General features: G+C 51.4%; 1 protein-coding gene and 1 non-coding gene across 7 annotated transcripts in view; one reads left to right on the top strand and one right to left on the bottom strand.

Annotated features, from left to right (window-relative positions):
• bptf (bromodomain PHD finger transcription factor) overlaps positions 1-15,903 on the bottom strand; it is a 30,284-nt gene extending 14,381 nt beyond the window's left edge. For 5 of the 6 annotated variants that reach the window (XM_030379780.1, XM_030379784.1, XM_030379802.1 and 2 more), the window contains exons 1-17: positions 15,168-15,903; positions 12,951-13,767; positions 11,214-11,434; positions 10,485-10,649; positions 9,997-10,158; positions 9,556-9,711; positions 8,361-8,443; positions 7,707-8,074; positions 7,396-7,527; positions 5,815-5,944; positions 4,961-5,096; positions 4,332-4,532; positions 2,473-4,060; positions 1,779-1,903; positions 1,418-1,549; positions 742-895; positions 243-366 (exon numbers count right to left, since the gene is read on the bottom strand). In XM_030379780.1, the coding sequence (XP_030235640.1) occupies positions 243-366; positions 742-895; positions 1,418-1,549; positions 1,779-1,903; positions 2,473-4,060; positions 4,332-4,532; positions 4,961-5,096; positions 5,815-5,944; positions 7,396-7,527; positions 7,707-8,074; positions 8,361-8,443; positions 9,556-9,711; positions 9,997-10,158; positions 10,485-10,649; positions 11,214-11,434; positions 12,951-13,767; positions 15,168-15,675 (5,202 nt within the window). In that variant the 5' untranslated portion in view covers positions 15,676-15,903. The remainder of the gene's footprint in view (positions 1-242; positions 367-741; positions 896-1,417; positions 1,550-1,778; positions 1,904-2,472; positions 4,061-4,331; positions 4,533-4,960; positions 5,097-5,814; positions 5,945-7,395; positions 7,528-7,706; positions 8,075-8,360; positions 8,444-9,555; positions 9,712-9,996; positions 10,159-10,484; positions 10,650-11,213; positions 11,435-12,950; positions 13,768-15,167) is intronic. The other variant, XM_030379788.1, reaches the window with a different exon arrangement.
• A 359-nt stretch (positions 15,904-16,262) lies between these two features.
• On the top strand, positions 16,263-16,344 carry trnas-aga (transfer RNA serine (anticodon AGA)). Its single transcript has one exon. It is a non-coding gene; the product is annotated as a tRNA-Ser (tRNA).
• The last annotated feature ends 296 nt before the right edge of the window (positions 16,345-16,640 follow it).

Here is a 16,640-nt window from a genome sequence, read left to right as displayed (position 1 = left end):
ACCAGCTGCTGCTGGGACCAGCAGGGGTAGAGTAATGGTCCTTAAATCATGATGAATAGGATCAAACTAAATGTTGTGTTGTTCCTGTTGCATTCAGAATACAAAGTAGAATATGTAACCTTAACTAGCAGGTTGAGGGTTAACCTGGGGTCATAACTGGTTGGTTCACAAGCAGGTTAAGGGTCAGGTTCAAGGTAAGGTTCATGTTAAGGGTGAGGGTCAGGTTAAGGTTAAGGAGCTACCTGCTGGGCAGCGAGCCGCGCCTGTTTGAGCTGAGCCTCCAGGTGAGCCTTCACATCCTCGGCCGTCTTCAGACTGCCCCCCATCTTAGAGGGGTCTACGCCCTGGGACTTCTCCTTCTCCACCCTGCTCCACCCGGGGACACACAGACGTCAGGACCATTCACAAAAGTATCGTAACTCTACAACAACATTCACCACGCAGGGCGACAGCCAGCTCGTCAGGAGCAGTCGGGGTGAGGCGTCTCGCTCAGGGATACCTTGACACTCAGCTAGGAGGAGCCAGGGATCAAACTAGCAACCTCTGGTTACCAGCTAACCCGCTCTACCTCCTGAGCCACATGCCCCCCACATTACTCTGGACATGTCTCTACTCTGGATCCATATAGGAACAACTCATATCATCTTTTATTTTATTACGATAATGCTAATAATCATTATTGCAGAAATGGTCCCAGAGTCTGCATGGTGCTGATATCTCTAGTTTTAGTGGGGGTCTCACCGCTCAGCGAAGGCTCTGATCTCCCACAGCTCCAGCTCCTCCTCCGTCACCCACGTCTCCACGGCGACGGGGCCGGTCTGCTTGGCGGGTTCAGGCTTCCTGGGTCTGAGAGCGCTGGAGCGCAGACCCTTCCTCTGAGGGGTGGGGGTCTCTGCTGGAGGGGGACAACAGTCTCAGACCGGCTCCGCGCACGCCCCTTGACACCTCCTCTGTACCTCCTCCATACCCCACATCAAATCTCCTGAACACCTCCTCTGTACCTCCCAAGTCTCCTCCAGACCTCCCTCCAACCTCCTCAAGACCTGCTCAATCGGCCCCCCCACCCCCATAATTACTGAACACCTCGTCCCCCCTCCTGAAGACCCTCATACGACATGACAACCCCCCCCCCCCCTAAAATCATCTACCTTCTCCCTGCACACCACCTTCTCAGAAGCCCCCCACCGCCCTGACGACCACAGGGTGGGTGAGGGGGAGGGGAGGATGAGTGAGGGGGAGAGGAAGGGAGAGGTGAGGATGGGAGAGGGGGGGTGGGAGAGGGGAGGATGGGAGAGGAGAGGATGGGTGAGGGGAGGGGAGGAAGGGAGAGGGGAGGATGGGTGAGGGGAGGGGATGAAGGGAGAGGGGGGGGGGGGGGGGGGGGGGGGGGGGTTGAGGGGAAGATGGGGGGAGGTACCTTTGCTGGGCGTGTCCCTGATGCTGAGCGGGCAGATGATCTTGCGGATGCAGTACTCGGAGCGGATCCCGTACGGCCCCACGTCCCGCCGCTTGATGATCTCCGTTGTGATGATGTCCGTCTCCGTGGTCTCTGCAGGGCAATGTGGGTAGTGGAGTTCAATTTGAATACAGTTTAATGGTTGTTTACCACTTTCTAAATAAACAGGTCAAAACCAGAGATAACCCACAAAAGGCGTACATTTACAGAAAGAGTAAATGAGCCAAAGATATTCAATTAACAGATTCATAGTGAGAACGATGGCTAGGAGAGTGAGTGAGTGAGAGGTCAAGGGAAGGTGAGAGAGACAGAATATGTTTACCTTTCCTGGTGGTCCCCATGGCAGAGAGGGGCTTGACCCCCATGTCATCCCAGCGGAGAGAGGCCCATAGCAGGCGGAGCATGAGGCTGACCCCGGCCAGCGAGCGTACCGTCTGGAGACGGTACCTGGAGGGGGGGGGAGATAGACCCATTGGTTAACCCCAACTAGAGATGTCCCCATACCATTTCTTTCTGATACCGATTCCAGAGTATCGGCCGATACAGAGTACCGATACAGCATCTAGCATTGTAACTACTGCACTTGTTCTTATTGAAGGGTTCTCTTTCAATGACAGCAGTCGGTTCACTAACTGTCTAAAATCTTTCAAAACTAGATAATTTCCATTTAAAATCTATAATTATAAGAATATATTTGTATGTATATACATTTGTATTCTTGTAGTTGATGATGGATTGACTGCATAGATGCAGTCTATACATCGGTGCATAGACTTGCGTACTCGCCGATACTGCCTAAAATGCAGCATCGGATGAATTTCGTTAACAACTCTAAACACGAACATCCAGGTGAACCTGTTTCTCATATCCTATCAACTCCCCCCACAGAAAACCCCACCCTTAACCATTCTGACGGTTCACACTTGAAGTTCTAAAACTAAAAACTTGTTCATCAACAAAACCTCATAATCATTCTGTTTATCACGTCTCCCCCCGCCCCCCTCCTGGTCACTGACCTCCAGGTGATGGCGAAGGTGGGCCGGGGCGAGGGGTAGGGCCAGATGTCGGGGGCGGGCTTAGCGGTGTAGCTGAAGATGGGGACCTCCCTGAGCCCTGCCCGGCGGGCCAGCCGCTGCAGCTGGTCGTTGGGCAGAACGAAGATGCTTTTCTTGCTGCTCTTGGTGACGAACTTGCGGTAGGAGGGCAGCGCCGTGCCCGAGCGTGCCTTGCGGCAGCGGGAGAAGCGCAACAGGCTGACGCGGTCGCGGGTCGAGTACTCCTTGCTGAGCGTCATGGAGCCGCTGACCCGCGTCGACACCGTCCGGTGGTGGCTCCGGCCCGTGCTCGTCGTCGTGGTGACGGAGGAGACGGCGGTGACGGTGCTGCACTGCGCCGTCGAGCGCGCCACGGTGACCGAGGCGGGCGCGCCGTTCCCGGAGACCACGGTGTGGGAGGTGGTGGACACCGTGGTGATGGCGGAGGTGATTGTGGTGACCTGGCTGACGGTCTTCAGGGGAGTCTCCACGGTGGCGGGGGGCGCGGCGCCCAGGTTGTTGCTGGTCGCCATGACGACACCGTCGCCCCTGCCCAGGTGGTTCTCCAGGCGGGGGAGCTTGGCGGGCGGAGGGACGCTGCCGTCCTGGGCTCCGGTCCCGTTGACATGCGGCCGGACGCCCCCGTTGGCGCTAGGCTGGGGGTCGGCCGCCGTCCCATTGACCCCTGACCCCCAGTCCTCTGACTCCTCCCCCAGCAGACGCTTCCTGCCATTCTCGCCCACCCGCGGCCCCTCCCCCTCCTCGTCCGCAGGGGGGCGCTTGGCCGACTCGTCGTCCGGCCGCACCCCTCCGTTCAGCTCCATGTTGGGCGGGGCCAGCGGGGCCGGCGGGGCGGAGCCTAACCTCACGTCCAGGTTGTCCGTCTCTCCTGACGTCCGCGTCCGGCTCTCCGTCTGCTCCTGGTTGAACTCCAGCCGCTTCACCACCGCGCTGTCCCTCCCCTCCCTCCCCGGGGGGCTTGCATCCTCCGCCGTGGCGGGGGTGGAGGTGGGGGCGGGGGTTGCCGCGGGTGGCGGGCCCTCGGGGGCGTCGGCCTTTGCCTTGCTGAAGCGGCCGAGCAGCGCGGCCTGCTTGATGCGCTCCAGCCGCTGCTTCTCCTCCAGGGTGAACTGCTTGACCCGGCGCTCCAGCAGCACGTCCAGACGCGACGGGCGCACCTTCTTCTTGTAGGCCGTGCGCAGCTGGAAGCCCTCGCTGACGTTCACCACGTCGTGGTAGAAGGGCTTGGGGCCCTGCCCGGCATCGTCCACAGGGACCTCCTTGGCCCCCTCTGTGGGGCCCTCCACGGGACTGGGGCCCTCCGTGGCAGCCTCCGTTGGAACCTCCGTCGGGCACCCTCCCATAGCCCCCTCAATGGGGCCCTGCATTGGGCCCTCCATGGCCCCCTCTACAGCCCCCTCTGTTGGGCCCTCGACGGTCCTCTCCACTGTGCCCTCCTTGGGGCTCGTGGCCGTCTCCACGGGGCCCTCCATGGCCGTTTCAATGACCTCCTCCTTCACCGGCTGCCCGGCCGCGGCGGTGGGGGGCGAGGAGGCTCCCTGCTGCTCCTCTGTGGAACACAGAGAGAAGCAGGAGTCAAGAACCACACAGAGAGTCAGGAGTCAAGAACCACACACAGCAGGAAAGGAGGTCTACTGGAAACGGGCTGGTTGATAGCGAGGACCGGGTATCCATTGAAATGGACAACTACCTGAGAGAGCCATCGTAATGGTTTCCAGAACCTTACTCTACCGGAAACTAAATTTAAGGGTGAAAGAAAAACAAGAGGACCAAATCAACTTGAGGTGACAATAATAACAACTTGGATTTCAACTGCCAACCTTTTGTGCCACTGGAGGACACGACCTCCATCTTAGTTTCTGTCTCCTCCTCGGTTTTTTTCTCCTCCTGCTGCTGTTCCTCCTTCTCCCCGGCAGTGTGGGCCCGGGGTGGGGGCTTCTTGTCCTCCCCGCTGCTCTGGGTTGTGGGTTTGTCTTCCTGCTTGTTGCTGCCTGACGTTGTTCCTTCTAGTCTGGCTTTAGCTGCAGAACACCAACCACAGCAGAGGAGAAGAACAGCAACGTGAGGACGGTTCAGGACGGGATCTGATCTCCTGTATTGACTGAGAGGATGGGTTAAACCCACCCCGGATTAAACCCAGTACCCTTCAGCAAGTCAAGCCCCACACTGTCCTTCCACCAACCCAGAGCCCAGCAGCACGTGATCAGGCTTAGAATCCATACAGAATCAATATAACTACTACAGTATGAATATGCAGGAGGGGTTAGGGCAGAGAACAGCTGGTGATTAATCGATTTTTAAACGTAATTCAAATAAATGGTCAATAATCTATTTTTTTAAAAAAATCTATTATTGCTTAGAGTTTGCGGCAACCAAATTTTGCTTTTGTTAATTATTGTTAATTTTCAAATAAAATGCGTGCGTGTACGTGTACGGCGTGCGTCCCTACCCTCCAGCTCCTTGCGGTAGTTGGGGTTGGTATTGCCGGGCAGCCGGGGCAGGAAGCGGGGGACGTGGGTCTTGCTGACCCAGCTCCACCCCCCGTACCCCGTCACGCGGTACTCCTCCCCCTTCTGCTTCCACACCTGGTCACGACACAACAGGGGGTCAGAGTTAGAGGTGCATAAGGAACATGCATGGGGGCATTGGGTGAAGCGAAGTGGGATGGCACTGTTTTAAAGCTTGTTGAAGTGCGTGTGTATCTGGTGCTTAATAGGGAAGCTGTGTGTGTGTGTGTGTGTGTGTGTGTGTGTGTGTGTGTGTGTGTGTGTGTGTGTGTGTGTGTGTGTGTGTGTGTGTGTGTTAGGGATCGACCGATACGGATTTTTTAGGGCCGATACGATACCGATATTTTTTTATCAGCCTTAGCCGATACGCCGATACCGATATTTAGAGCCGATACTACTTTTTTTTTTTTTTTTTTGCTCCCTCAATCATAAAAATTACACTGATAACAAATGTTACAAGTCTCAATTAAAAAAAAGGAACATTTATTGAACTTCAATATAAAAAACGATATTTAACAAATAGTAAAAACAGGTGAGGTAGAACAAGTAAAAAAAAAAATAAATAAATAAAAATAAAATAAAATCGGCGAAAATCGGCCGCGTATCGGCCGATACCGGTACACGTAAAAAACGCGAATATCGGCCGATAATATCGGCCGACCGATATATCGGTCGATCCCTAGTGTGTGTGTGTGTGTGTGTGTGTGTGTGTGTGTGTGTGTGTGTGTGTGTGTGTGTGTGTGTGTGTGTGTGTGTGTGTGTGTGTGTGTGTGTGTGTGTGTGTGTGTGTGTGTACCTGGTGCTTGACGGGGAAGGTGTACTTGACCCAGGTGGCCTGCTGCAGCGTCTCCTCGTCCTCAAGCTTCTTCTCCCTCTTCTTCATCTTCTCCTTCTCCTCACGCTCCATTGACGTCATGCGGTGCAGCCTGACACACAGACAGAGGGACAGACAGACAGAGGGACAGACAGACAGACACAGACAGACAGAGGGACAGATAGACAGACAGAGGGACAGATAGACAGACAGAAGGACAGACAGAGGGACAGACAGGCAGACGGAAAGACACACAAACAGACAGAGGGATAGACAGACAAAGGGACAGACAGACAAATAAAGGAAGAGAACAAAGGTCAGAGGTGATAACGGGATGGATGAATAATAATATGGGGATGGTTCACTGTGAGTTTCTGCACCATGACTCCATTTAATCATCATCCAAAGCAACGATTGAGGTCACTGGGCAAGGTAGCGGTTGGGGTTCGAACCCAGAACCTTCCGTCTTGGAGTCCATCCCCTTAAGTGTTCGACTAGACTATGCAGAGCCCTGATAAGCTTCTAATGTCTCCCTTCACTTCCCACCGTAATCTTTTTGGATGTGTTGAACTGAATCTTTGTTAGCATTACTACACATATTATAACTATCATTACTCAAATTACCCAGATCATTAGGCATTATTACTAACATTACCCCGATCACGCCTCATGTCCTCACCATGGTTCGGGTCATTACTGTTCAGGGGCCTCATTACAGAAAATATCTTAACTTCTCATCCTAATTTAAATTAGGGACTCAAATATAGGAGAAATCCTAATTTCCTATTACAGAAGCAGTCCCTAACCTGTAGGCCGTTTCCTATCTTATTTTTGGCATCCTATCTTATCTTAACTTAGGTAATCCTAACTGTTCTTTCAATCAGATTTTTCGATCGGCAATTGTCAGGTTATGTCTGTTTGCATGTCTGAGTGTGCATGAGATTGCTAGAATGAGTTACTTTTAACGTTAACAGAGACTGTTGAGGATCTTTGTTAATAACGGCAAGCTAGTAGCACTAGGACTACGGTCAAGGCGGGTATTGGTACAGAGAACAAGAAGAGGAGTAATAAAGTAGTAAAGTAATTCTTCCACCAAATTCAAAAATTAAATGTCTTTGCAGGCGATAAAATGAAATTAAAATAAAAATGTAACTAATCATTATGCAGTCTCGGTAGCCTTTTAGCCATTACATTTCTGTTGTGATGTTCCTCGTCTTCATTTTCCTACAGACCTACTAGCAGTGCTGCTACCATTTTCCTCTGTTATTGACAGTTATTTTGAATTTAGGACAGGGTGTATGGCCACCTAACTTAGGGATCCTAACCTAAGAAATTCCTAACTTAGGATAGTTCTGTAATGGCTAAATTCCTATCTTAAGATAAGATAGGATTTCTTCCTAAGTTAAGTTAGGAAACCTTCTGTAATATCAAAACCCCTAAATGCCTTCCTATCTCAAGATAGGATACGATTTCAGAGTTAGGAAGTTGCTGTAATGAGGCCCCTGGTTACTAGGGTTGATGGGGCTACGGGGGTTGCTAGGGCTACGGGGGTTGCCAGGTTACCGGGTGTGTCCAAGGGACTCCTTCCACACGGGCAGCATGACCACGGGCTTGATGGCGCACTCCAGGATGGCGAGGGCCAGAGCGAACTCACGGGCCTTACTGCACATCTGGACCGCCTTATTCCAGTTGGACCTGGAACACACACACACACACACACACACACACCGGAATGAGCATGAGGAAGTGCGTCCCCGTCGTCTTAAGCTCTGTATGTTATCCTCTGAGAGGCTGACCACTGCAGCCATGCAGGGGGTGTGTGTCTACCTGTGTGCGGCCCAGTTGTGCGCACGCGCGCGTGTGTGCGTGTGTACCTGTGCGCGGCCCAGTTGGGGTGCATGAAGGGCCCGGGCACACTGCCCTCCAGCTGGATGATGGTGAGCCGCAGCGTGGACACCGTCAACACGCGGGAGCCGTGGATGGAGCCGTTCCAGCGGAAGTCTGCGGCGGCGGTGAGGCTGAACTTGTGGCTGAGGTGGCGGCGCTTGTCGTGGTCCTCACGGTGCTGGTGCTTGTTCAGCGCCAGCACGTTGGTGCTGAACTGGTTGTGGTACACGCGGTACTTCCCCTCCTGGCCCAGGCGGAACAGGTTTGCCGCGTTTGCCCGAAGCTCCGCCTGCTCCTTTGCCAGGGAGGAGTCAGAGCAGGGCGGGGGCGGTGGGAGGGACAGGGGGAGGGACGGCTGGGGGGGGGGGGGGGGGGGGGGAAGACCGGAGACAGGAGGGGAGAGAGAAGAATGAAGTTTTGGGCTTTGATGCATCATCATAAAAAAATTAATAAAGACATATTATAGGTACACATTATTTAGATTTTTTTTCATTTTGCCATGCAAATGTCGGAATGCCGTATCATAGTTTGATAGTTTATATAATCATGAAAAATGATCAAAACCCAACACATGGCAGAACCATGGGTCCAGCGTCACCAGCTCCTCCCATGTCAGGAGCTGTCCGATCAGACAGCCTTACCCCATTATTGCTGGTCAGCGATTGGTCGACAGACCCGGGTCCTCCGGACGCTGCTCTTCCCCCACAGAGCTTCACTCCGTCCTCTGGAGAGACGAATCAGAACATAATGTGACCGCTGAGCAGGACTGTCTAGTCTAGTGGTTAGAGAGCCCAACCCCCAGCCCAAAGGTTCCGGGTTCAAACCCCCACATCGACATTCTCTCTGTAGCAGGTTGGGAATCTAACTTTTCTAGAGCATTAAGCCCCTACACCAGTCATACTCAAGTAGCGGGCCTTTTGTGGCCCGCGGGGTGTCTATTAATGGCCCTCGAGCTGTTTTGAAAAGTTTTTTTAATTATTAAAAAAAAAAAGAAATATATATATAAAAAAAAAAATAATAATAAATAAAAAAATCGTGCTGGGCGCTCTTATTTTGAAACCGCGCGCCGCGATCTCAATACGAGGCTGGGGGTTGCAACGATAAACAGATAGCACTCCAGCCCACAGACCGCTCCAGCCCTCCCAAACTCGTTTTAGACGCAGAGACGTAAGCACGTAATTTACACGGTCCCAATAAATGGCCCCTTGAGTCACTGAAATTTTTTTTTGTGGCCCCTCATCATTTCTACTTGAGTACCCCTGCCCGACACCCTAGACCCACAGAAAGAGCCTACATTTTACAAAAAAAAAAAAAGGTGAAATATGAATCTTGGTTGAATTTATTAAATATTGTGTTGGTTTAATGTTACTGCCACTATGATAGGCTCATAGTACCATAAGAATCGTTTTTGTTTTTTTTAATGGTACAACGATATCCAGTATGGTATCAGTGAAAGGTTGCTGAGAGGTACAGGAGACAAGAAGACAAGGAGATAAGAAGGGCGTGTCAATATTCCATATCGCGGTCTTTGAATGTTTCTGTATCGTCGTGAAATCAAGGTATCTGCTCATCTTTTATCCATCTTAATTAATAAAGAAGACAAAATATAAGACCAAAATTATTATTTTTTAATTAAAAAGGGGTTAGTTACTAGTTGTACCATATTCCCATCTCCATGAACTTTAACTGAACGACCCCCTGCTCACCAGGTAACCCAGTGCCGACTGAACGGTGAACTCATGACCATATTGGGAACTTCATCGATATGGTGTGTAACTCTCTGAAGACTAGAAGACCATTTCCCTGGCCCAGTGCCACCGGGGTGGAACCACCCACCTGATCCGTCCTTGCTGGTGAAGGACCACTGGGAGGATCGGTCTGTCAGGTCAGGCCCCTCCGGCACCCTGAGGGCCCCGTTGGTCTGCTCCTCAGTGGGCAGGGGCCCCTCCACCTTCTTCTCCTTCCCGCTGCCCTCCTCCTTCCCGCTCGTATCTGCCAGATGGATCACAAAATCAGGTTAGAGCTGGTCTGACGTGGCTGGTTAGGGGGTCTGCCTCACAGCCAAGGAGGTGCTGGGATCGAACCCCGTGGTCAGCAGTTTGACCAGCAGCCAACCTCCCCCCTGACCCTTACTGCTCCTCAATAACATGCCTCTTGATCCACTGCAGGCCACTTTGGATGAACACTTGAATGATTACATCTACATCTGTTAGCCCTCACCCTAACCGTAGTGGTCTGGTGTGATGCTATGCAGGTTTATTTACGGTTTAAGCATACCAGTCTCTTCCTGTGAGGTCTCTCCAGAGGGGGCGAGGTTCTCCTGACTGGAGGCAGGGTCAACATGGGCTGAGTCCGAGGGGTCTGAGGGGTCCGTGACAGGGTTAAGGGTCGGGTCGCTACTGTCCTCTTCTCCAGCAGGAGGCGCTGTAGGACAGACATCTGCAGGAGGTAATATAACATGAAGAGTCAATTAAACGTTGTCATCTCGTTTTTTTTTGCATTTAGGTCTTTGGTAGGCTAAAACAATCATGCTGCAATTGTTTTAGCTTACAATCATCTGCTCAAGATTAAATAAAATATAAAACACTTAAAATAGATAAACACATTAAATTGCGCAGAGCAATTCCGCCTGATAGTGATAAAATAAAGTTAATTTGCTTCATGTGAAAAAGGAGTGAATGAGAGAGAGGATAACTCAGAGCAAGATCGAGACAAGAATATAGAAAGATACAAAGACTGCAGAAACAGCAGCAGGATGTGGTCACCTTCCAACCCCGAGACCTCCTCTCCTCCCGGCTCCTCAGCCTGCGAGGAGCCTTCTGCTCTATCTGGGGCGCATTCCAACTCTCGTTTGGCCTTCTCTGCTTCCTCAGCTCTCTTCCTGGCCTCCTGCTCCTCTCGCTTCAGCTTCAGGCGCGCCGTGATAATCTCTGCAAACATCGCAAGGAAAGGAAAGATTATAAACGAAACCAATCCCATGATTTGAGTTTATTTTTAGGATGTAGGATCCTGGGGGCGGTCTCATGGTTAGGGTGATCGACTCCCAACTGGAAGGCTCTGGGTTCGGTTCCCCGAGATGCCGAACCCATGCCCGCTTCATAATATGTGAAAACAATGTGGCTTGTTTTGGCTCAATGCTAAACAACATGGAATAGAAATGTTATGAAAATTAAAATTGTAAGTATATTTTTATTGTAGACCGAGCTGTCATTTCATTCCACTCCATTACAGACGGTAAGTGAGTTGAAAGAGTTCACAACTTATCGCAACCGAGTGTTAGTGTCTCGCGGGGATCCTGAATGGCAGCCTCTTAAGACCCAATGTTCGGGGGGTCCGAACATAGACAAGAGGTATCCTCCTCTTTTTGTATTGATATTTCCCTGTAATTCTACTGTAAATGATGGCCCTCATTGCTCTGCTAACCCTCCCTCGAAGGAGGGACCCCCACTAAGGTCCTCTTCTGCTCTCCTCCCAGTATCGGGCGCCCAGCTCACCGTTGGCGGCGGTGAGGTAGGCCTTGTTGTTTCCCCGGGCCTTGCCAGTGAGCTCGTCGGTGACGTCCATGTGCGTGTGCGCCTCCTCCTTCACCTCCTCCAGGGCGGCGCACAGGTCCGCCTCCCAGTACTGCCCGTCCAGCACCTCCATCAGCTCCTCAAGCTGCTGCCTGGTGCTGTAGTACCACACCTCCTTCTGCTCCTTCTCCCCCTCCTCCTCACTGAGAGAGAGAGACACAAAAACACACACCAAGTATTGGAATTGACTGGTTCACATTCAAACCACTTCCCTGAATGGGTTGAACCTTTCTACAGCGGCTAATGATGCAGGTAACATTTAGCTGTAAGCCTTCGGCATGCTGTCGTCTGTGAAGCAGGGAAGCGTTGCAATCTCTTCAGGACCTGAGCTCTGCTGGGGTACTTACACTGCAGCACGTGGGACATTCCCTCAGCGCAAACTGAATTACTACTCTGAGAGATGGCTTCTTAAACCGCCAGTGAACGCTCCGACCAGGATAGTGCCGACTGCCGAGGCTGAACCAATGGGGGCCAGCCTGAATGTTAACTGGTTCTGCCCCCTTGAGTGGAGTGGCGTTACACAGCGTGCTTGAGGTACAGAGGAGTCGACACTTTAACATGCCCGTCTGTTCTCCCACGCACACCATATGGTGACAGATCCTCAACACTAAGGATACCATCTGCAACCCTTCACCTACCATCCATTACTGTGTCAGGAAGTGCTCAGAAGGATCACAAGCTATAAAAATATATTTATTAATGATAGTATATACATATAATTAATGTAAATAGTAGGGGTGGGAAACTCTTAGCACCTCACGATTCGATTCAGATTATGAGGTCAACGATTCGATTCTAAAGCGATTATTGATGCAACGAAAAAATGTATGTACATTTCCATGCGTGATTATCCAAAATATATACATCCATCTGAGTTTGCTACTCAGAGTTTGCTAATCACTTCCTACTTTTGTGATGATCTTTAAAAGACATTAACAGAGGAATTAACTTATCTAATATTTTATTAGAGAAAGCTTTTGTCACAAATATGACTTTCTATGAACAATGCAATAATCAATGCAGCTTGCATTACAACACAATATGGAAGTATGTTAAAAAAATAGGTCTCAGTTTTATTTTCTTTCTAATCTTTCTTTTCTATGTCATTCAAGAAAAAGCTGCTCTTGAATTAGAAGGAGTTCTTGTGTCTGGCTGTGAGTTTGTGTGCATGCTATGCGTAGGCTGAATCGCAATCGTGTCAAGACCAATCAGATTGGCCAATACACACTGAAGATAAATTAAATAATTTTTAAATCACTAAAATTATCCCTCTCTGGCGAGCAGAATGTTGCAGTAGGCGAACAAATAAAATATATTTTTTATTTTTTATTCCGATTATTAATTGATCTGCATCGAGACGGAATAGTTCTAGAGAGATCGCAATGCATCGAAGGACCTATTATTTTTCCCACCACTAGTAAATAGTAGAGTTTACATTCAATATGATATTGGGTGAATGGACATGAAATAATTAATTTTATAAAATGCAATTTCTATCCTTTTATAAGAGATAATTACTCAATATGTGAAAGTGTGGATTCTAAATCCATTAGATTATTAAACACACGAGTCGTGTGAAAATTAAATAAACTGTAATCCAATAACGGATCAGCAGCAACAGCAACAACAACCACCACCACCACCACCACCCAAACTCACACTATGATCCGGCGGTTCAGGAACCAGTACTTCCTCTCGTGCCGGTCGTATCCCACCGGCTCGGCCCGGATGTATGGCCGGCTGCGCTGCATCTCGGACACGCAGTCCGTGACGCCGGCCACGCGGTGCGCCGCGCAGATCTCGCACTGCCACTCGTCCTCCGGCACGGCGGCCAGCTTTACGCATTCCAGGTGGTAGACGGCCGAGCAGGTCTCGCAGCACAGCAGGTCGCCCAGCCGGTGGCACACGCGGCAGTGGTCGTCGGAGATCACCACCCCCTCCGACATCAGCTCCTCCCTCGCCATGTTGGTGGTGAGGAACTGGTCCGTGAGGAACTGCAGCACCTTCACCTTGCTCTGCAGCGGCCCGTAGGGAAACTCCTCCCCTTCCTGCCAGGGCAGGACGTGGCGGTACTCGCCGTCACTCTCGCAGTACGCCCGCACAGCCTCGGGCCAGGTCATGCCGTCCACGAAGTACAGCGTGGAGTTAACCGAGTCCTTGAGGTCGGCGGGGCCGAAAGAGGTGTTGGAGGAGTCCTCCTCGCGCAGGATGGCCTTGAGGAGGGCGATGTGCGTCTCGGCCACCAGCGTGCACTGCTCCCCGCCGACCAGCGCCGCGCAGAAGTCCTCGAAGCGGAACGGCGAGAGGCGCAGCACACCGCTGAAGCTGCGGAGCACCTCGTAGACGGAGGCCACGCTGAGGAGCTCCCTCCGGGGGATCAGGAGGTCATCCGAGCTCTCCGGGAGCACCAGGGGGGGCACCTCCTTCTGCTCCAGGAGGGGGGTGCGGGCCCGGGAGACCCGGGGTCTCCTCCTCCCTGACAGGAGAACACAGCCAGGAACAGGTCAACAGAGAGTCCATATGGGAGGCCTTAGCTGAGACCAAAAAAGAGATCCTCTCGTAATGAAAGAAGCTTTGTTTTATAATATATTATATATACACAGTACACACACACATATATACATATATAGTACTCATAACGTTGGATGTGCAGTTGCTTTATAGATACTGTACTCTAAAAGTGATACAGCTTAAAATATTGATCACGTAAATGCAGAACATTGCTCATAAAGCATCACAGAGGAAGCATCCTCTCATTAATACCATCTAATTAAAACTTTAAGACGTTTGTCCAAAACTTCTACATATTTCTACACACAGTAGTGATGCTACCAAATTAAAACCACTGTTGAATTCATTAGAGAAGCAAGAATACACTTTATATATTATTTTGTGCATGATTTAAAACGTATGTTAGGTAAAATCGCTCTTAACAACAATTCCGCCTCAGGGAATTGCAAACGTGGCACATTTAATTACTGTATTTCTTCAAGTATAAATAATAAATGGCGAAAACATCCAACAAAATAACCGTTTCCTCAACAGACCCTTGTCGTTGTTGTGTTTTCGACGTGTCCTGGTGCTGATGACAGTCCGTTAGCATTAGCTGCAGCTAGCGACGAGCTATCGTTAGCACGTCGCTAGAGTTTGCTAACGTTAGCTCGTCGCTAGGCTAGTTGCAGCTACTGCTAACGTACGGATGACAGCACCTAAGTATTAGCCGGAGCTTGCTAGCGCCAAGCTGACGTTAGCTCCGCGCTAGCTGCAGCTAGCATAGCGACGAGCTAACGATAGCCCCCATGGAGCCTCCTGCTGCGTTAGAACTCCGTTGACAACACCTCGTATAATACACACACGGAGATGGGTTATAAACCCTCTCATGATGGACCGGCTGCTGTGCTGAGGCGACCCGAGTACCCGTCGGGTGTTCAGCCTGCCTGCAGCACTCTAGTGCCCTGACTGAGGCCTGCTTCATACAGTCTCCATTTTGAACAATACAGCTCCCTGCTCCTCAGGAGTGGACACCTTGCCCCCCCCACACCTGGCCTGACACCTGGGCCTCCCACACCTGGGAGCACCTGATCCCCCCTCACCTGCCCTGACACCTGGGCGCACCACATATGACCCCCCCCCCCCCCCCCCCACACACACCCACACCCACACACACACACACACACACACACACAAACCTGGAGGCACATGAGCCCCCCCACACCTTGGCGCACCTGACCCCCTCTCACCTGCCCTGACCCCTTGGCGCAACACACCTGGAAGCACCTGGGCCCCACACATCTGCAACCCCAACACCTGCCCTGACATCTGGGCCCCCCACACCGCCCTGCCGCGAACGAAGTGAGACCCCCGGTGATTGTTTACCCGGGGTGCTGGTGTGGCCGCTGCTCTCCGTGCAGTGGCTGGCACCGTCATCCCCATCAACAGCCTCATCCTCCTCCAGCAGCACATCTTCCAAGCCCTCCACCTCCTCCTTCAGGGCCTCCTCCTCCTCCGCCTCTTCCTCGGACACGGGGTCCTCCTCGACAACCTCCTCCTCTTCTGACCGGAGACTGACCGCGTCGTCCTCGTCGTCCTCACTCTCGTGGTCGTCGTACACTAGGGTCCTTGAGGCGGCCGAACATCTCCCTCTGCCGCGGCCTGCCCCCCTGCCTCGGCCCCGGCCCCGTGTTGTCCCCCCCCCCGCGCCTCCCCGCTTCCTCCCCCGGGTCGACTTGGACCTCTCCCTCTTGGGGCTCTCGGTGTCCTCGTCCCCGCTGTCCCGGGCCCGGGGCTTCAGGTTCCTGCGGGGTCTGAGGCCGTGCACCGGGGCCAGGCTCCGCTGCTCCTGGGCCGGCGGGGCTTTGGGCGGCCTGCCCCTTCTCCCTCTCATGGTAACAAATTGGCTGGGATAATCTTTGTTTGCGGGTTCTCAGCCGTTGAAGGTCCGATCAGGCGTGGTCTGCGGAGCACGGCGTCGGGGTGTGTGGTGGGTAGACGCGGTCCTGCGGTCCCTGGTGCCCCGGTGTGTGATGCTATAGTCCCTGGCCCGGCGTCCCGCTCCGCGCCTCACTGAGCCGCCATCTTTGTCTCCTCTCTCCGCCGTGAAGAACCCGGAGTCACGTGGTCTGCCGTTCACCAATGCGAGGGACCAACGGAAAGTGTATATTATTATTGTTATTATTATCATTATTATTATTAATAATATATAATAAAAAATCATTTTGCATATCATTCTATATTTTTGGAGAACCAATAGAAGTGTGTTGTGGTAATAATTAGTAATAAAGATGACAGGCTTATCTCCTTATTTTGTGTTGACAGGCAGGGCTTGTCTTTACGTATTATCTTGATCACCTGCGTGTATAAAAGATTAATTTAAATAACGAATAACCTGTTTAAACTACCTTAATGTACATGTTTTAACCACTCTCCACTCGCTACTTAGATTATTTGCATCAACCACAATGCTGGTATGCAGTTGTCGTGGCCGAGTGGTTAAGGCGATGGACTAGAAATCCATTGGGATCTTCCCGCGCAGGTTCGAATCCTGCCGACAACGAATTACATTTTTGAATTTAAATTAATTATTTGAGTGGTTGTAAGCTGTGACATCGATACGTACCTACTACGTCGGTATAATATAATCATGGGTCACTTGGTGAACATTATCACAACAATTTCAACATTGAAAGATGAGGCCTGAACCAAACTACTAAAAGAATGCTTACGTCTTCAAACATCACTCAAGCAGCTTAATGCTGTTGGAAATTAAGGTTAACTGGCGGTGTAAACGTTCTGGTTTACCTGGTTATCGATTGATAACGTTTTATTGAACGTTTTTCCCTCATAGCGGTG

Source organism: Gadus morhua, chromosome 2 (genome assembly GCF_902167405.1).
Source record: "Gadus morhua chromosome 2, gadMor3.0, whole genome shotgun sequence".
NCBI lineage: Eukaryota > Metazoa > Chordata > Actinopteri > Gadiformes > Gadidae > Gadus > Gadus morhua.
This window is presented reverse-complemented; position numbering and strand designations above follow the sequence as displayed.